This window comes from Aphelocoma coerulescens, chromosome 24 (assembly GCF_041296385.1).
Source record: "Aphelocoma coerulescens isolate FSJ_1873_10779 chromosome 24, UR_Acoe_1.0, whole genome shotgun sequence".
NCBI classification, from domain to species: Eukaryota; Metazoa; Chordata; class Aves; order Passeriformes; family Corvidae; genus Aphelocoma; species Aphelocoma coerulescens.
In genome coordinates this window covers 3271842-3292819 of record NC_091037.1, presented here as the reverse complement: position 1 = coordinate 3292819, position 20978 = coordinate 3271842, and the positions used below count along the sequence as shown (strand labels likewise).

The 20978-nt window shown below is 50.0% G+C and overlaps 1 protein-coding gene across 2 annotated transcripts in view; it reads right to left on the bottom strand.

Moving 5' to 3' along the window:
• UBASH3B (ubiquitin associated and SH3 domain containing B) overlaps positions 1–20691 on the bottom strand; it is a 61926-nt gene extending 41235 nt beyond the window's left edge. Inside the window, exon 1 of one of the 2 annotated variants that reach the window (XM_068994792.1) lies at positions 20452–20691. In XM_068994792.1, coding sequence (XP_068850893.1) covers positions 20452–20603 — 152 coding nt within the window. In that variant the 5' untranslated portion in view covers positions 20604–20691. The remainder of the gene's footprint in view (positions 1–20451) is intronic. The other variant, XM_068994793.1, reaches the window with a different exon arrangement.
• Positions 20692–20978: the final 287 nt, after the last annotated feature.

Here is a 20978-nt window from a genome sequence, read left to right as displayed (position 1 = left end):
TGCTTGCTGAATACTAGAAGAAAAAAAAATACATCTCATCTTCCTTCTGCTCCTGTTGTTTGTTGCCTCAGGCATCGTCTTTTTGTGGATAATAATCCATTCAGGGCAAAGAGTTAAGGGGAAATGTTTATGGCAGAGTGCTGGGACATCATTTAGAAAGGAGGAGTAGAAGGAAGCACACACAGTAAAATCTCATGTTGGAATTAGCCAGGCTCATTGGGGATGGAAGCATCCGAGTGAGTCACGTTATGAATGTCATTAATATGGTGAAGAGTGCAAATCCCTGGAACTGTCTCTCCTTTTCCCTAAACACTTTTGCCTTGACAACAGCCACAGTTTGGTCCAGCTGCTTCCAGGAAATTCTGATTTTCATCAGTTTAGCATATCGGTACATCTGTAGAATTAATTTGGGTTTTATCAGCCGAGGAATATCCTTGCATGTGTTTTGTTTTTGTTTTAACAGGCTCCACTCATTTTGACCTTGCAAGTGGGCAGGAGAGCTGATAAAACCCCGTGTTTGTTGTTTATACCACAGCACAATGACTGAATTGTAAGGGAGAAAAAGAGCTGAAAGACCCAACAAACTTTGGTGGTTCCTGTGCTCACAGCTTGGTAGGGGACAGCACACCCCAAAAACAGGCGAGGATTTCACCTCATACTTTTGGCATCATTTTCCCCATCCCCTGAATCAGTTAGGCTGGAAAAGACCTGTGAGATCACAGAGTCCAACCTTTCCCCCAGTGCTGCCAGGCCACCACTGACCGTGTCCCCAAGCACCACATCCACAGGGACTTTTATAATTCCACCTGCTCCCTTCTTCTGGGTTAAAACCATTATTTAGTGCGTGGCATCCACCCGAGGCTTGGAACAAATGATCTTTAAGGCCCCTCCCGACCCAAACCATTCCATGATTCCCAGATTCTGGAGCAGGCAGAAGTCTGGGATGCATTGGGGGTGTCCCCATGTGAACATAATTCCCCTCAGCCTTGTGGTCTCCACCCGAAATGTCACATTTGGGGAGTCCTGCCCTGTGCGTGTTTCCTCCTTGTAGCTGAGTAGGAAACACTCAAAGAACCACTTCCTGTGCTGTCAGTGGGGCAAGATGAAAGTCGCTGTGAGTTTTGCATTTCTCTGGGCCCTGAAACAGTCAGCAGAGAGCAAACAGCACGTGGTGCTACCATTTTGTTAGCAGAGGGAATCTCCTGATCTTTAAAGCACCATTTCCTCCCTTTACAGTGCAAAAAAGCCAATTACAGCCCCCCGGCTGACAACTCTCAACAACCCCCCAAACAAACCCAAGAGCTTCTCCTTTCCGAGAAGCTACAGAAATGCTCTTTTAAAGGCACAACACCTGAGCGAGGTGTCAGCTCACATCTCAGCTTGCCTGGAACAAAGCAGAAAGCAGGAGGCAGCCGGGCCCTGGCAGCCTCTGAGGCTCATCCTGCTTCCATTCCCCATTCCTGGTGGCAGATGGCAGCTTTGCAGGGGTGTTAAATCTGCTCATAACTAATGGGGTGTTGCTTCTTCGAATGCTCCATCCTTTTCCACGGGAACAAACCATCCATCTTCACTAAAACATGGCACAACCCAACAGTCAAGAGACTAAAATGTGACCGGGGCTTAAAGAAAAAAAAAAAAAAAAAAAAAATTAAAAATTCGCACCACCTACATCCCCCAACCCCCTCTCAAACAAACAGGGCTGTTTACTACATTTTCTCATGTCTTCTGTCAGTTTGAGAGCTGAACCCCGTGTGCTGTTCACAGCCAGGCTGCCCAGGAATGCTGAAATACGCGGGGTGGGAGATGCCCTGACCTCCTTCAGGCCCGGAGCTGCTGTTTGTTCAGAGGATAAGGCACAGTCCCTGCCCTGAAATGCTCACAGCTTAAACAGAGGAGGGAATAAACAGCCCACAGGACAGAGGATGGGATAAAGAGTCTTTGGGATCTCCTGGAGGGAGAGGGCCAGATGTGTTGTGTAGGTCTCAGACCTTGTTTTGGTAAGTTTTCCACTCCCAAAGCAGTGTGGTTTCTGCAGCAGCACCATCATTTTGGATTTTCTCCTTTTCCATAAGCTTGGCTGTGTCTGGGAGGGTCCAGCTGGTTGACAGGCCACCAAGGAGGTAAATCCAGAATGGCTCCAGCTGCTGTGTGGAATTGAAAGTCAAGCTTGATCCAGGAGCTTGCAGTACTCGTAGGGACAAGGGGATGAGGATTTGGAGAGCAGCTTTCACCCAGGACACCCCACTCTGCACCCCCAGGGTGTCCCCCGACACCCCTGTCGTGCACTGCTGTGAAACGCCCCGAGGTTTTTGCATCAAACACTCTTTTTTTTTTCAGTGGAACTGTTGTTAACACCACCCAGAGGGGCTTTCCATGGCAAATATTGAGAGTCAAGTACACCCCGAAGCCCAGGTAAGACGTGTGCGGGATGTGAGACTGGGGGTTGGGTGGGGGGAGCCCGTGGTTACAGGACTGCCCAATGTTTGGTCACTCACATGACTCTCGGCTTTGCTCCAGAACTGAAAATCGAGACCTGTTTGTGTGACTCTTTTTCCATCCCGTCAGCAGCTGAACCTTCTGTCACCTCCGACCGCTGCACCTGCTCACAGCAGAACCCCCAGAGCAGCCTCCAAACGCTGCTGAGCCGTGAGGTGGCCTGTGGCCAGATGTGATTCTGCCCTCCCAGGCCTGCAGGGAGAAATTTTGGTTTTCATCCCAGCATCTGGTGTGCATTTGGTTGCAGAATAAAGGTTCATTCATCCTCCATGTGCAGATCTTCACCATCAAAGCGCTTCTGCCCAAACCCATCTGGGTAAAGTCCTCATCTCCACACTCCTGCTGTTGTCCCTGAAATTTTTGGCCTCTCATAATTTTCTTGCAAGCCATGGTCAGGGAAAATCCTCTTGCAATGGATCTGTTCTGAAGGAAGAGGAGTAGAAGGCAGCCGGCTGAAGTCCCTGATGGTCACAGCATGAGCTGTGCTCACCTGGACAAGCTCTTGGAACAAGCTCTGTTATCAGGTGTCAGGAAGAATGAACAAACAAAAGAGGCACCAACCGGATGGAAGGAGTTTTCCCACCCATGTAGCAGATGCAGCAATACCTTGATCTGCCACCAAGTGACAGCCCAGCTGTTTATCCCTCTCAGTCACCTCTGGAAGGCTGTGACCTTCCCTTCCAGGTCGGAGGAAATCGGGTGGCAGGGATCCCAGCGACCTCCCAGCTTGGCTCTGGTTCAGCTCTAGGCTCCCTTTCCTGCAGGGCTGATCCTGAGCTCCTCCCAGCTCCTTGCTGGTGCAGATGTCAGCTCTTGTGGGGCTCCTTTCTTCTGGAGAACAGGGCAGAATTTCCTCCCAGTATTCCTGTATGGCTTCCCCTCCACCTCCAATTAACTGCTATCACCCACCCAAGAATTAGCTCAGCTAAGAATCCAAGGAATTAGGTGCTGGGATTTGCTTGGATCACTCTGCACCATGACTCTGTAAACTGGTTTACAGCTCTGCTCATCCCAGGGCTGGCTCAGAGCAGAGCCACATGACTGCTCTGCCTGATGATGGCTCGCTCCTGCTTTTGCTGAATAATTTCTGGGCTGTTCCACCAAGGCTGGGTTCAGAGGATTTAAAAGTGAGGTGTGACACAGCCACCCTGGCAGCCAGGAGAACAGGGGAGTACCGGGCAGATAAGGCTCTCACACTGAAGTGTTAAGATAATTTTTTTATCTAAAAAGCAGAAGGGGGATTTCCCACTTCTGCTAAATGCTTTTTGGCTTCCCATTAAAAGGGAATTAAGCTCAATAATACCCACCAACCTCTTGCTTGCAGTAACTTGTGTCCTCAGATCTCTCCTTTCCTTCAAAAATCAGTAAGATTGAGCTCTAGATTCCAAGCTGTACTTGCTATGATTTAATTATGAGTCAGAGCTCTGCTCCCATTGATTTTATGTGTCTTTGCAATATCATCTTTGAAATCTGTGTCACACTCCTGCCCTCAGCCTGGTACCTGATGGGCTCATAGCAAGCAGATGCCCAGCCCAGATGAACCATGGCTCTGTTAGTACCTCCTGCAGGCCAGGATTTAAATCTGCCTGACCCAACTGTAAAAACTTCTACTAAGATTAATAACTGAACTCTTCCAAATGCATTTAAAAGAGCTAAGGGGGCACGTCCATGCTTTCTCCCAGGTCTCTCAATAAAAATATACAAGCAGCACCCATACAAGTGTTTGAGGAACAGAGGGCTTGGATATCTTTGGGGAGAGAGGGAAAGCAGAAGTTTGACTTTATTTTGCCAGTAAAACTCAAGTCCTCTCTGCTGAACCGCCTAAACTCAGGTTTGGATGCTTCTAGATGTGTTTAAGCCACCTAAAATAAAAGCTCAGGAGCCTTGGGCATCCTCTGGAGTTGATGCAGATGGTTCTTCAGACAACCTGAGATCTGAGCTTCAGAGTTCTTGTGTTTAAAAACAGAAGCAAGCACACTTGAGAGCTTTTAAGATGATGCACTGAGTGGTGGGACTTACTGGCACACGTTGTTGTGGTTGAAGTATAAATGCAGTAAGAAAAGGAAATTAAAATTAGGATTGGCTAACAGAAATGTTAATAACTCTGCAAAGGTGAGACTTTATTCACCAAGCTCCTATGAGCAAGACCTACGAATACGTCGTAGGACAGTTCTGTGTTTCCAGTGGCAGCTTTTGCACACAATTTCCTTGTGGCTGAATCATTTCACCCTGCAGACCCTCCACAATAATTCACTGGGTGATTAAGATGCAATTTTCAGTCTTATTACTTGATGTTTGTCATCAGTCTTCAGGTTCTTTTCCAAACCAACAAGCTGTCATGGTTTGTGCTTCTAATTCTGATGGTTTGTATTGTAGAGAGGGGGGGGGGAAATAAAGAAGAAAGCAAGCCACACACTGGCCACAAATGGCTGCTAAACTTCAAATACCCATTGTAGGAACATTGTAGATAAATGTGTGCAAATGCCTGGATATAGCTAGAAAATAGGTATTTTCTGTGTATTTTTACAGCTACCAGCCCTAAGGAACCTCAGGGATTTCCAGCTTTACACATCTGTTGTGTTTGGATAAATTTTTAACTGCCTCAGGATGTTTTTGGGGGAGCTGGGGAGTTGCAGAAGTGCTGCAGAGATGGAAGAAGCCATTTCCTTTCCCTCCTCAGGTTCAGAAGTGCACAGGAGACAAACTGCCCCTGTGCTGGGTCCTGACAGCTTCCCTGGGACTGGCAGGAGGCAGAGCAGGGAGAGAACCCAAACACCAGTGCTTGGATGGAAGAAGGGACCTCCACTATCTTCTAGACACTCTCCTATGGCTTGTAGAGATCATGGAGACACAGGAAAGTCAGAAGTGATCCAAGAAACCAGAAGAACACAACTTGCAAAAAGCCAGAGCAGTTGTAAAACTTGCACACTTCAGGGGAGGGAGAATTACTGCTCCTCTCCTTTGAGTGCATCACAAGGAGCGGGGGAGAGGAAGACACAACAATCCTGTATTTCAACATTTCTTTTCACCTAAGGTGGGCCAGCAGCGAAATCACCTGTCACCAGAGCTGTGCTGTCACCAGAGCAGTGCTGTAAGCAGAGCTGACCCCAGAAATAGCCACTGCTGGCAGATTTACAGCTCCGCATTTCTGACCTCTGCTTCCTGCCCCGAGCAGGAACAGTTTCATGCTGTGCCCCGTCTGACACTCCTGGGAGAGGGAAGGGATGGAGAGAAGCCAGGGACTGTGTTTCTGGGATGTGTTCAGTGCTCCCAGCCACCACATCAGGGGAATTTGAATTTCTGCAAAAGCAGAGACCCTGAGAAGGGAAAAAATTTGTGCAATAACCCCGGCAAAGGTGAGGAGCACGGCTGGGAAGCGTTAACATGATGGGGAGGAGAGGTGGCCACGTGTTCCCAGTGATGCTGAACAACCTCTGTGGGGAGGGACGTGCTCTGCAGCTGGGTGGGAGGTCACAGTGGCCATGGCCACCTCCACATCTGCTCTTCTTGTTTCCCCAAACCTCTGCAAAGGTGTCCCCTGGCACGGGGACTGGGTGCTCACAGGGGTTCGGGAACCTCCTGAAAGTCGAACCCAAAGTTAATTCAGTGCTCCCTGCAAACTTTAACCGGTGCCAGTAAAGCACAGCACCCTCTGAGGGCTGGGTTTGTTGGGCATTTGCTGTGTGGAACCATTTTGAACACGTGCAGAGCGGGGAAATGACTCTGTTCTCAAGCAGGCTGTGCTCAGCTTGCTCAGGGAGGCAGGAACAAAATATTCCTTTACCTCAGTCCGTGCCATTCCCTGAGATCAACGGCATGTAAATATCTGTTTAGGGCTCTCTTAAATCAGAACCTAAAAGTCCTTCTCTGCATGCCCCAACAGGTTCCATTCAGCCACCAGCACAGGAGATTCACTGTCACCAGTTATTGCGAGCATTTACACGTTCCTCTCCCAGCCTGGCCCTCTGACCAGCTGAGCCCTGCCAATCTCCTGGCCAGGCTGATCACATTTCCAGAGCTGACTTGGATAGCAGCAGCACACAAGGCAGGCAGGAAAATCAATGCTTCCAAAGGCTGATGAATCCAAGGGAATGATTCCTCTTCAAGGCAGCGTGCTCTGAGTGAGGCTGGACAAAGGGAAGCTCTGATAGCGATTGATTTTTGCGGGAGAGGAGCTGCATCTTTGGCTGGGTTTGAAAATGAGTTGTTTAAAGGTAAAGGCAAAAAAAAAAAAAATCCATGCTGGCTTGGGGAAGGTGGTTGTGGCTGCACAGAGGGTGCAATGCTGAGGCCCCATCTCTAATGAAGAGAATTGAGAGGGGCTGTGCTGCAGATACAGAAGTGCTCTGCCGTGAGAAACGAGACGGGGAGAGCGGATAACGAGAATGAAGAACTTCCTTCGATTATTGCCTCTCATTTCCTATAATGCAATCTACATCTTGAAAGAAAGCTCTTGTGTTAGATGTCAGATCCCTCTGCCTCCTCCGTGTGGTTACAAGATCTTAAGCAGCAGCATTGAAAGGGAAAGGTTAACCTGAATGAGGTAGAATATAAACCTCTTGTTTTTTCCCCTGAATTATAAGATGCATGAATGCAACATAACACCACAGGTACAAGAGGAGCCAGTGCAGATATGCAGCCAAATCTGGCACGCAGCAGAGTGCAGAACTTGGCTGGGGGAGCAGCCAAGACATTGCTGAGAGAATCACTGAGACCAAACAGGAGGGGCTGGAATTGTTGTCTAGATGCCTGAATACTTCTTAAAATCTATCCCCACACACCACTGAAAACAACTACTGAATTCCTAGATTATGTCAGACATCCCACCCCAGGTTGTGTGCTCAAACTGGACTGGTAATTTGCCTTTGGACGAAGGACAGGCTCAGTTTGCCACGAGCAGGTGCAGATTTTGGATGCCTCCATCTCAGCTGTGGAAGGGTTTCCGAGGAGGGCGGGATGCAGCTGGGAGTGCTCACACATGCCTGCTTTGCCATGTTGAAACCCGAAAAATTGACAGCCAGTTTTGAAAACAGAAGCTCAATCCTTCTGTCCTTGCAGCTCCCCTCGCTGCGAAGGGGTGATGCAGATAACACTTATCACCCTGCTGATGGCAAAAACGCTGCCGGGAGATTTCTCTGCCTGCCTCACCCTGCTGTGGGTGGCAGAACAGTCACAGCTCTTCCAGGGCAATGCCCGTGCTCGAAACCCTGTTCCTTCACAAGGAGGTGAGGGCCATGGGCAGTGGGCACAGCAGTGAGCAGAGCCAGAGGATGGAATTGCACATTTCAGACCAAACAGGATGCGCCAACACATCAGAGAAAAACCCTCTGTGACAAACACCCAAGAGGAAATGAAATTAGAGCCGCTAATCCTGATAACCAAATCGAGCAGTTCTAATGTGGGATGGCAGCTAGCTCACGGTAACACCAGCAGCAAAGGGCTCTCAGCAAAGCTCCACCCTGCACTGGATTTAAAACCAAAATTGTTTCGAGGCCGAGCTGAGTAATCCCAACCAACGGGGCTGCTCATGCATTTGAACTTGAGCAGCACATTTGAATTCCTTGCCAGGTTGGCACCAAAATCCATCCTGGGCTCCTCCCGCGAGGTGGGACCCACATGTGGGGACCTGTGTGGCTGCTGGGAGTGCGCTGTTCAAAGGGTGCCATTCCCTCTGCCCAGCTTTGCCCTAAACTTCAAAAACCACGGGGATGTTTATCCCTTAAACACCCCTCAGCACCTCCCAAACCTGGCTGGGATGCTGCTGATATTCTCTGCTTGTTTTACCACCACCACCACCACAAAAGCCACAGTTTTGAGGAATTTTCATTGCAACCAAAAACTTGTCTCTGCTTTGACTCATACCTTGAAGCAAAGGGACAATTATCTAATCACAACATTCAATCCCGTTTTGGTAAGCTCATCTAAATTGTTCAACTGCTTCAGCTACTTCAGTGATTAGAGAGATATTCCACAAATAAACTGCCTGCGTGCTCCTGACACTCAAAACTGATGTGCTGCAGGCAAGGGGAAGATAAAGCATGGAAAAAGGATTCCTTCCTCACCATCGCTTACACCCAGCCTAAGAAACCACAAAACTTCACGTCTGTTACTGAAATGAAAGTCACATCAAAGGTCCTGCAAGATTTGGGGATGCGCCGCAGCAAAACTGAAATAATATCCAGCGGGTGCAAGGTTGAGGTGGATGCCTGGGACAGCAGCTAATTGCCACCTCAGAGCACCTTTTGGGGTTATTTATGGCCTGATGGCAAACCCAAATCACCCAGCTCCAAACCCAGCGCTGCCAGAGCCTCTCTTTGTGTCCTCAGGCAAAAACCTTAAAATGCTTTCATGCTCCTTGCGAGTCCTTAATTTGCAGAGACACTGAGCATCCCTTCGCCAAGATCTCCCAGAGTGGCTGCTGACTTCAGCTCATCCATTCTGGACTTCCAGAAAGGCCTTGGCTTCCAGACACAGCCTCAGGTTTCATAATTAGTTCCTTTCAGAGAATAAACCCAAACCCCAGCAACACAACTTCCTCCTGTGTGCTGCTCAGTTAGATTTTTAGGGGACTTTTTTTTTTTAACTTTTGGTGATCCAAGGGGGAATCCTGCCCTTTTTGTGGTCCAAACACAACTCCTGTGGCCCATCGCTATCACAGCTGGCATCTTTAATGAATTTAAACTCCAGAACACCTGTGAGACAGGGTGTTACTGCAGTCCTGAAGCCAAAAGAAGGCAGCACCCTGCACTTGGAGCTGGCTGTGGCTCAAGGAACCAAGGAAGATGCTTTTTCTGCACTGGTGGCTCAGTTGTGTTGCTCATTTCAGCTTTCTGTAAGATCTGACAAGGTTTTCTACTGACTTTTCGCTGTCAGAAAGGATAAAACAGCCCCTGTGAGTGTCCTCCTCACTCCCACAGAGGTACCAGAGGGTTTTGGGTGCTGGGTTTGGGTTGGGTGCTCTGGCACTCGCTGCTCTCATCCCTCCCCATGCCTGCACAGCCCCCGTGGCTGTGAGGAGGGGCTGAGGTGCCATCTCTGCCATCCTTCTCCCCTAAAACAAGCTGCTGACAGCAAATATGTAAAATTCCTGAGCTGTCATCCAGGGAAATCCCATGACACCTCAGCAAGCTCCTGGTCTTCTGGCTGGAAAGCAGCAGTGGCAGCAGTTATGGGAGAATTTTATCTCCATTTGTCATGGAGATTGGTGGGGGCTCAACAGAGGGAGGAAATATTAAGACACAGCAATCCTGTTCCCCTGCTTTGGGTTCCCAGAATTTACTTCCAAACCTAGCCCTGCCAACCTGGCCTCAGGCTCTTTGGGGATGACACATTTCTGTGAAAGATTCTTCATTTCCCCCCTCCTGTTGTCACATTTTCTCCGGGCAGCCCTGGCCCTACGCTTTGAAAGTTCCCCTTGCAGCAGATGGGCCTCGCTGAACACCAAGAACGAGCACAGGAATCAGCAGCTGGTCCCTGGAGCTGCCCAGGAGAAGATGAAAAGGATCTCAGCAGGCCCTGTGCCCTCAGTCAGGCTGACTCACAGCAGAAGCCTGGCAGGACACAGCCAGGGCCGAGATCACAGGGTGATGAACAAGTTCCCCCACGTGGGATGCGCTTCCAGAGGAGTTACAGGCTGTGCCGCTAAAAGCTGGCAAATGTTGGTAGGAATATGTGAGTCCAGCTGAATCCCAGGCACATTCTGCACTTCCAGCACATCATCCTTCCCCCTGGAATTCCCGAGGGCTGGAAGTCCTTTGATCTCAGTGAGGATAAGCAGCTTTGGGACAGGAAGCGGAGGAAGATGGAAAAGATACGTGGATCCCCAAAGTCAGGGTGTTTGTAGGGAGTGAAATCCTCTCTGTGATAGCATCTGATGGGCTTCTTTGGGAAGCTGGATGATGAAATGAAGAATCCTCATAAAGCCTGACCTTCCCATGCAAGTAGAAAATTTTACCTCAGGGAGAAAACAGGACCTACCAGGGGGGAGCAGGTGATTTTCCCCCTGCAAATTGCACTGTTGTTACCAAAGCTAAGCAACACCTAAAAATCCCCCCTCACAGAGCTGCTTTCGGGTTGGTGTGAGGGGTTCTAATTGTGCAGCTCACCCCACACAGATTTCATGACAGAGATTAACTGGGGGCTGAACAGGACAGAGGATGGACTCTCCTGTACCTGCTGTGATCCTGGAGGGCAGCAGCATCAGCTGTGCTGTGCCACCACACACTGTGGGGCTCTGTGGGCCCTCCCTGACTCATCCTCTGCTGACGTGTCTGAGACCCAAATAATCAGGGTTCCCATGGATCCAGCTGCCTGGAAAGGCAGTTTCATGTGCCCCAACTCCAGGCAGGGAGCTGGAGTCACTATTTATAAAACACTCCACAGCCCCAACACATCAACGTGCTGTGAAACACCTGAGGTTTCTATTTTCCTTCCCAGAGGCTTTGGTACTGACTCTTATTTATGCTCAGGCTTTTTTGCATTCCCTGAATGGTATAAAATACCCATTTCTCTAAAGGAAACTGTGCTAGCAGTGAAAGTTGGGTTATTTCTGGGGAAGATGCTCGGCTGGTGTGTGTTATTACTGCTCTGACAAAGGAAATGGTGCTGGGCTGATTTACACTGCTGGAAGGCTTTGCCCCTCAGAGCATGAATGCATTTATGATACAGCCATGCAGAGACTGTAAAGGGAACAGAAATGTCACCTGTAAGGTGCAGCTGTAAACTCCATTTACTCCCAGGCTTGCTTCTGTTGCCCATGGACTGATGTGAATAAGAACCAGCTCCAAATCTGGGTTAGCTGGAGATTTCTTTGAATGGAGCCTGGGAGAACTGGCTCATCCCTGGCTAATACATTGTGATTTGACCCTTACTGGTGCTTGGCAGCTCCTCTCCAGAGGAAATATTGATTGTGAGGCAAAAATCCAATATAACTGTACAACGAGGGAGCAGGACATCATTGACACCACTTAGAGCCTGCAGCTCTGGAGAGCCCTTTGTCTCGAGTGGATGGCAAATGTTAATTAAGGTGCCCTCTCTGGCACCAGAGCCTCGATGTATTGTCTCAGGCTACATTTTCCTGTCTGTAAAATGGGAATGGCACTTATCTGGGAGTGGCTGCTCCTCACAGAGCCGTTCTCAAGCAGCTGTGGATTTACCCATCAATCCAACTTGCTGTAACTATGGGTAACCACTGGGAAAAAGGGATTTTGGAGGCAATGCTGGGATTAGGGCCTGGCTCCTTCCTCTGTGGCCTCTCCCCATCCTCCCCTCTAGAGGCTCTTTCTGGCTCTATTTAGTGTCAGCTTCTGGAACAGGAAGGATGTTTACCTTTCCTCCAGGGCTGTGGTACATAAAAATCAGGTTTCTGCTCCCTGGGGCCATGGAGGGGAAAAATGATCCCAGGGGTTTCATCTCAGCACCAACTCAGGGCCTGAAATTTGCATCACGAAACTGCAAATCGCTCTCGGTAAAATGGGGAACAGCTTAGAAGAAAAACAGCACCACCTCATCCATTTCAGGTCTTCCCAGTGCCATCTAATGCCTGCTTGGGTGGAAATGTTTGGGACATCTCGGTTCCAGCACGTGCTCAGGGGCTTGGATGAATTAGGCCATTAATGGGATGAGTCGTGAAAGAACGTGCTGGGTTTCATTAAGCAGAGGGGAAAGAAAATAGTCATTTTTACAAATCAGGAGATGAGAAAACCTCCCTGAAACACCCCCAGCTCTACACTGGCAAATTATGTCACAGTCAGCAGCCCCAGATGATTAATTGTGCGCAGTCATGAAGAGAGGAGCACCACTTCATGAAAGGGTGAAAAGTGGCACTTGCCTTGCGTTTGATAACGGCAGGGGGTGATGGGTGTGAGTGCAGCACTGTTAAAACCCTTTTCCATGCCACGCTGTGGGTGTCTCTCAGAGTTCCCAGTCTTTGGGTCTAGCACAGAGGGAAGAGATCCCAAGGTTTGCTCAGCCACATCCTTCCCAGCAGCATTCCCAGGGGGTTCCCCTGCCGACAGGGACTGGCCTGCGAGGTGCTGGCAATGCCAGAATTCAGCCTCAAGGGCACAGGTTTGGTGTCTGAGGAAAGCAGAGACATCAAACACATCTCCTCTGCCTCATTCCAGGCTCAGTTTATAATTACTGGTTTACTGTTTAAGTTTTATTCAGGTCCTGAGCACACCTGAAGGATATTGTCACACCTGCACGTGCAACTGCGTTCTCTTGGGGGTCTGTGTGAGAAATGGGAATTCTGAGGCTTCCCAGGGAATGGAGGAGCACTCCTGCTCCCCAGGTGTGTGAGGCTGGTGTCTCTTAGCTCTGTATGAGTTGTGGGTGTTCAGGAGTACCTCAAGCAGCACTTTTGGCTAAACTCCAGGAGAAATTTTAGGAGAGTGGGTTTGAAGGGTCAGCACCTTATGAACACAGACAAGAGGTCCAGGCTGTCTCAAACACTGCTCATGCAGGCTGCCAGCTGCTTTGTTACGGTGACTTCAGCAATTCCTTCAATTTCTCCCTGGGTTTTTTTTTCCCCTCCACTTCGCTGCTGTCCAGACTCAGCCTTTGTGCACAGCCAGGCAGCACAGAGAGAGGTGGGGACAGGAAAACGCCCAGGACTCTCCTCTTTGGGTGCTTATAGAAGGGGTGAGCAAGACCCAGCGTGGCAGTGCAGCCCATTGTGGAGCACAAAGGCTGCAGAGAGTCCCAGTGCTGGAATCCAAAACGCTGTCAGCTGCTGAACTCCAGCTCCTTTGATGACTGTGCTTGTTGAGGATAATTAGACTGGTGCAGCACAGACACACACACGGATGTCTCTATTCTTCGTGCAATTGCACAGCACATGCTGTGAATCCACGATGAGCTCTTAGTTAAAACCCAGGGCAGCGTTTTCAACTGTGAGCAAGATTTGGGAGTCCAAATTCTCTTTCAGAAGTGACTTAAAACCACCAAAGTGTCCTCAGGAGGCAGCAGGGTTAGCACTCGATATTTAAAAGCACCACATTTTTAGGGGTTTTTTTTTTTGATTTTTTTTTCTCATCATCTTTCAAAGAATGGAATTCCCCCCGACTTCTGCCAGTCTCGAGGGCTTGCAGCATCCTCTGAGCACAGGCTGCTGCATAGCAAAGTGGCAGCAATAATCCAGGGATGAACTTCCAGAGGGCTTCACAAGAGGCAGAATCCTACAGGAAACAGCCCAACATGCTGCCACCACCACCAAGGAGGAAGGAGAATCAGCATTTAATGCCAACAAGGCTCCATTCAAACATGCTGGATATCTGAAATCCTGAACTCCTCCAGCGACTCTTTGTCTTGAGAATCTCATCAGTAAATTTAAACTGGCTCCTGACCGCGGTGTCAGGTCTGGAGATAGGTGTGAGGAGAAAGAAGAAGGGACAGAAGAGATAACACTGATATCTGTATCCCTGGAAGCTGATAGGAAGCTTGAAAGGGAATTGCATCCTAAGGATCAGGTTTTTAACTGCTTGGGGCTTTGACACAGAAGGCACAGAGCAATTTTTCAGCTCCCTCAGTGACATATGAGGTCTGGGTTGCACTTTCTGAGCTCCTCTCCTTCCTAGAGCACAGGGTAGGATCAAGTTCAGGACCTTGGCTCCGAGACAAGAAAATCATCAGAGGGATGGAAGCCCAAGGAAATGCTTTCTTGTCACCATGTAATTTTAATACCAAAACAAACCAAGCACTCAGGGACCAGGAAACTCTCTGACATCTCTGTCAGCGTTTGCCAAAGTCAGACAGCCTTGAAAACCACATCTCAGCAATCCAGGGAATGCTGGCTGCTGGCTGACCCGGGACCTCCCTGCACGCGGTGATGCTGCTTAAACACTCAAATACGAGATCCCAGTGAAGTGTGGGGTGTGCAGGCACTAGAAAGGGGTTTGCTGTTTGTTTTCCTCCCTGAACACACACGAGCTTGTTCTCTGGGCCAGCAAGTCCCACAGGGACTCGCTGACCTTGGCTGAGCAATCTTTGTGCAGGGGTGCTCTGTCCTTCAACTCTTCCCTCCATGTTTGTGGCAGAAGCATTTTCTTTGTGGATATCAGCCCTGAATATCTGATTGTTCCACATCTGCCAGCCAAGCAGATTTGATTAATGGCAGTTCTCTGTCCAGCATCCTGAATCACTGAGGTAACACCAGCACTGCTGCTGCCATTATCATTTTACAGTGTGATCTTATCACGACTCCTTTGCCTCTGATAAGAGATCTCCCTCCCCCTGAAAATGTTGTAACCTGCCATGGAAATAGTTGTACTTAGACCACATCTAAATCTTGTCATCAATGGACTGAAACTCCACAGATTTAGGTGCAAATATCAGCCTAACTACAGATCTGGTATCTAAGCTTCTCTGTGCCTCAGTTTTCAGAATATACAGTGGAAATAAAGAGCCCTCTGTGCTTTATCACTTTGGGTCTTTAAAGTAAGGAACATGGAGATCCCTGCACCCCAAACACACTGGAGCCGCCGGCACAGAACAACCTGAATCCTGCAGGAATCATCTCAGTCCCCCAGCAGAAATCTGCAGTAAAGGCAATGGAAGAACACTAAAAATCCACGTGCAGGGCAGCCACGGGGCTGAGTCCCAAATGGATGTTTCTGAAGGCTTTCTCCAGAGCACCTTCCTGGCAGCTGCTGCCTCATCTCACTGTCCCTGTCCCACCACAGATCTGTTGGATCCCCTCCAGCACAGATGGAGAGAACTGTTCCGAGGCCTCAGAGCTGACCCAGGAATTGCAATACACAAACCAGAGCAGTTCATTGCTCAGACTGTTCCAACCTCATCCCCTAAACCCCAGCGTGGGCAGAGCTGAGTGCAGGGAACCAGCAGCTTTTGCAAGTGACCTCCCACAGGAGCACCTCCAGCCACTTCTGCCCCTGTCACCATTTGGAAACAGGTCACAAACTCTTCCCAGGGAGCTCCTGCTCACAAATGTCCTTGGGCAGCACTGGAAATGGAAGCATTTTCTTACATGGTTTCTCTGCCACACAACCCACGGCTCTATCCAAGCCCCAGACTCGCTGTCTTGAGCGATCAGCACAGACAGAGCATTGGGGGAAGCTTTTCCCTTAGCTCTTGTGCCTACAACACCTGCATTTTCTATTCAAGAGTTCAAGATTTCTTCCAGTGCTGCTAAACTTGGAAATCACTTCCAAAGGAGCCTCCCAAGCTGCTGCTTCCACCAACATTTCTGCCCATCGGTTTCTTCCCTCCCTATGGGGTTTCCCTCCACACCCTGGCCCTGCACGAGGCACTGTGAATCAGGAAAACCCCTCAAATGCTTGGGCTCAAGTGGAACTTGGGTCTGATTTTGGGCTGGGTCTTTGTCATAGGATGAATTTCAGCCAGGAATATTTGCAGAAAACAAACACCCTGAAGGCAAGGCCGTGCAGGAAGGGAAACCACTTCAAAATCCAAAGATTACGAGCAGCACTTTGCTTCCATGCAGTAATTCCCCAAATCCAGCTCCAGCCCTAGAGGAAGGAGAGACTCCCAGCCTTGCTGTGCTGAAATCCTGCGATGTTGCTAAGTCTGTTACTAAGCAAAACATGTCTTAGCAGGCTAAAAACCCTTTCAAAAGGCCAGAGAAGCCTTTACTGTTTGTAAACTTGATCTGAGCTTCGCTTCTTTGACGATAATGAAACCCTGAATACTTCTAAATTCTCATCGTTTCTGAGAAGGCAAATCTGAGTCAGACTGGTTTTATTCAGGTCCAGGGGAATTAACTCCTCTTCAGGCCATGAACACAGAGTTAAACCCTTTTCCAGGCCCAGATGAGGGGAAGGAACATCCATTTAGTTTTGGAAAGCTTTGCCACCTGTGTCATCTCTCCTGCTTATCAGAGACAGCACAGTGACAGAAAAAGCACAATATCTCTAATTTAAGTGGTCTGGTTACGGGCAGTGATTTACCCAGCCTGAGTAATGGCAGGGACCAGGGAATTATCTTCATTTTCTTGGGCCTGGATCTCTTCTGAAACAGCAGCTCAGAGCTGTGGCTTGAATTCAGAGTTGTACGCAGCAACTGAAACATTTGAAATTTTATACATTTACATATTCATGCACAAATGTGAACGCAGAACTAAAACACAGAAAGCAGGATTAGTTCTTTTTCCTCATGGTAGAATTTGAACTTTCTGGTTTTGAGGATGTTTTGGAGGAGTTTAAAGGCTGACATGAAACTTTTAAAACTTGCAAATTCTGGAGCTGCATTGATTTCTGCAGCATGCAGGATAAAAAATATTCAATAATTTAAGTTTGGTCAAAGGTCATCTTCCATCCTGACTGAAACTGCAGTCCATCACTAATTTTTTTTTTTTAATCTTAGCCTTCTATAGACACATTATGGATTTTTTTTTTAATTGCTTCTACATGCATAAGAGTTGTAAGTGATCCCCTGTGCTTTTGATGGCCTGTAAATTACTTTGTGCTTTTTCTTCTCTCTACTCTCAGGGATATACAGGGATTAAACACAACAGGGAGAGGTGCTGGCAGGCAGACTGGATGAGAATTAGGTGCCAACCACTGATGGGAAATGCCTAACAAGATGATAAATAATATTTTGGGGCAACTGGGAAATAATATTTGCATGAAATCTCTTTCTGGAGGAATCCTCTTGTTGCATTTGGGGCATTGAAGCACTGGGGGTCTGGTTTGGCCTTTGTATGAAAAAGGGTGAAGTGTTTTTCTTGGTGCCCAAATTGCAAAACGGGAATTGTAACATCACCTTTGCCTTCCTTCCTTGCTTAAACCAGAGACTCCTTGGGATAGGGACAGCCTGTGAGACCAGACAGTGCGTAATCCAACGGGCTAATTGCAAAATAAAATAATAATGGCTGTGTGCTGGCAAAACCCAGCAAGGCAGAACAGCAGCTCGTGGGGCTGCTTCAAAGGGATGACACACGGCAGCGGTCGGAGCAGGTGCCACGCTCAGGCAAAAGCTCCCAAAGGTGCTTTGAACATCACCCTGTGATTCAGAGGAGCCCTGAACTGGAGCTGGTGCTGGGAAGAAGGAAAACAGACAGACCCGTGCCAAAAAATTCTTCAGAGGGGGGAACAGGGAGAACCTCCAAGGTCTCAGTCTGGGCTGGGGGACATCAGCGCAGCCCCACTGATTTCAGTACCTGGCCTCAATGTAGCTCAGTCCAGAAAGCACTTTGGTTCAGAACTTAGTCCAGAAAGCACTTTGGTTCAGAACTTAGTCCAGAAAGGAAGGACAAGGTTCTTTGGTGGGCCCTTTGTCCCCAGTCCCCCCCATAAATCACCTGTGGGACGGACAAGTAAAGGCTCATTTAATAACACACGATCCACGGCAGTTTTGCACTCCCTACCTGACATCCTCTCTTGGCTCCAGCCTGGCTCAGCCCATTTCCTCCCCTCAACTCACCTAGTCTGCATTAACCATTCAGAAACACTTGGAAGTCGCATTCAACCTTTTACCTTTGATTATTTTAACATCCACAGGGTAAAGCTGGAAGTCAGGCAATATAAGTTCTCCCCAGGATCTCACTCCTGGTTCAATACCACACCTGAAAATTCTGATTCTAGCTCACCCCTGTGTCTGTGACCCTGCCCAACCTGCTCCTCTCTGTCCCCTGCCCCAAACAGTTCCCCCTGGCTCTCCCAAAAAGCCAGGAGGCCGCTGCTGCCAGCAGCGATGGTGTTTTGTGACATGCCTGACAGACTTGTCTGACAACTTGGAGGTTTGTTTTGCATAAGCCACCCAAGCAGATGGTCACCACTTTTAAATACCAGCCTGGCTCGTGTTCGTGTGCACAGAACTGAAATCCCATTTCACCGAATTCCCCATCTCCTGCTGCGACTGTGGCTTTGGGGCAGGAAACAGAGGTGGGAGAGTTTTGGGGGAAAACTCACAAGGGCTTTGAGGCTACTTCTCCACACCATCTCTGGTAGGGAGATGAATTTTTTTTACCTCCCCGGCATCTTGGTATTCTCTTTCCCACTTACAGAGAAATAAGCTCTGAGTTAAAAAGCATTTTCTGGACCTTTAGGGAATGTCCTTTTGCCATGCACTCCTTTCTCTGAAGCTCCCAAACCCGTGTTCCATTCCCCATCCTACCCTTGGTGGCACTGCTTGGATTTTATTGGGTTTATTTCTGTTTTGCTTCCTGGCTGAATTTTAGTGATCAATTACTGGTAGCATTTCCAGCCGGCTGGAAGAGGGGCACTCACTGCTCCTCCGGATGGGATGAGGGGTCCCTCTCCCAGCAGAGAGCTGAGCTGTCACACAGGCTCATCTTGACCTCAGTATCAACACATCTGCCTGGCTGGATTGCCAATAAGTACTTTTTGCATTTAGGGACATTTTACCCTTTTTCTGGCTTGCTCCCTGTGTTTAACCTCCTCTGCTCTGCACGGTGAAGCTCTGAGTGCATTTTAACAAATGTCAGTGCTTTCCTGGGCAGGAATGTGACCCATAGACACAGTTCCTGCATCAGGTAAGAGCAGGGCTGCCTGGCAGCCTTGATGGCACTGTTGTGCAGGTAAGAACCACTTTCATTCATAGGATTAAGCTGGTTTTTTATTCCAGCTCATCTGGAATAAATGCACATCTTTTGCTCCAACCGAGCAGAGCATGAAGTCACCGCTCTGCTCTTCATTTGCATTCGCTGTACCTAAAAGCTGTGTGCTGATCTCAGGAGACAACTGACAGCCACAAGGAGTGCACAGCAGCACCGTGGAAAACAAAAATAAGATTTCCTGCATGTGCTGGTGGATCCATGCAATCCCAGGAATCCACAAGGAACATATGTCCTTAAACTGCATGTGCCTGTCTCTATATTCATTAAAAAAAAACCCCTGTGACAAGATAGGCTGCAAAACCCCGGAGTTCTGATTGGTATCAACAACAACCAGAAAACTTGAGCAGATCACGGAACCATCCCGATCCCCCCCGGTTTCATTTGCATCCTAAAGCGAGCAGTCGCACTTCAGGAGTCACTGTTCCATCACTAAGTTGTCATTAGTTTGCTGCCTGATTAATTTAAAACGTAAGCACAGGCAGGGAGATTACACCAGGGCATAAATTGGACAAGGAAAAACCGAACCCCTTCGGGCTACGTATGGAAATTTACTTCTGTTGTTCCGTTGCTTTTAGGGTGACTGGTACACGGATTAAAGAAAATCCCCCGGCTGTCCGAGCAAAAGCAATTTCAATTTGGGTTGCAAAGACTGCCTCCCTGGCGATCTCCAACTTCCCGGCGATGCGGGCGGGCTGCGGGGACGGGACCGGGTGTGCCCGGGGCTCCTGCCTGGCCGTGGTGGCCACCGAAGGAGGAGACCCGAGCATCCCGCGGGTCCTGCAGCATCCCCGGGCCGCTCCGGGAGCGCATCCCCCGCTGCCAGATGAGCATTCCCAGCTGTCCGGGCCGTTCCGAGAAGGCATCCTCGGGCCGTATATCCCCCGCAGCCCCGGAGAGCATCGCCCCGCTGCCCCGGCAGCGCATCCCCCCGGCTCCGGGAGCCGGCAGAGCATTCCCTGCTGCCCTGGCTGCTCCGAGAAGGCAGGAGCGTGTCCCCTCGCAGCCGGGGAAGCACTGCCCGCTGCCGGGAGAGCATCCCCCGCTGTCCTGGCCACTCCGGCAGAGCATCCCCCCCCGCTCCGGGAGTGCATCCCCGTTCTCCGGCAGCGCATCCTTCTCTCCGGCAGAACATCCTCCCTCTCCAGGAGCGCATCCCCCCGTTCCGGCACAGCATCCTCCCTCTCCGTGAGCTCATCCCCCCCCCCCCGTTCCAGAAGTGCATCCCCCCTCTCCGGCAGCGCATCCCCGCCGCTTCCCGGCTGGATCCCCGGCTCCCCGCCGCTCCCTCCCCGCGTCCGGCCCCGCTCCGGTCCGGAGCAGCGCAGCCGAGCGGCGCCCGCCGTTTCTCTCTCTAAAGCGAAAAGAAAGGAGGGGGAAAACCCTGCGGGGCAGAGACTTACGCCCGTGCTTTGGGGAAGCCCATGGAGAGCAGGATCTCCAGCGACGAGCCATGTTTGATGGTCCCGGCGCGGTGCTGGCGGTTCCGCCGGGGGATGACTTTGCTGTACAGCTCCTCTCTGGCAGCCATGGCGAGCGCGGCGGGCTGGGCCATCAGCGCGCAGCCATCGCCGCCCGCGCAGGGCCATGCACGCCGCGGGCTCGGGGACAGCGCCGGGGGGTGGCCACACGGCTCCCCGGCCCCGCGCGACACCGCCCACACGTGCGCGCCCCGCGCGGCCCCGCGCCCGCCCCCGGCAGCGCCCGCGGAGCGGCGCGGGGAGCGCAGCCGGGATGCCCCCGCCCCGCGGAGCGAGGGAGGGAGGGAGGGAGAGAGGGAGAGGGGTGGGTGGGTGCGCGGGAGCGGGCAGGAGAAAGGAAGGTTTTCCTTTAATAAAAGAAAAAAAAAAAAAAAAAAAAGGTGGGGGGGGGGGAAGAGAAAGGGAAAAGAAAGCACGTGCACGCGCGGTTATTTAGGTTGGTTTTGGTT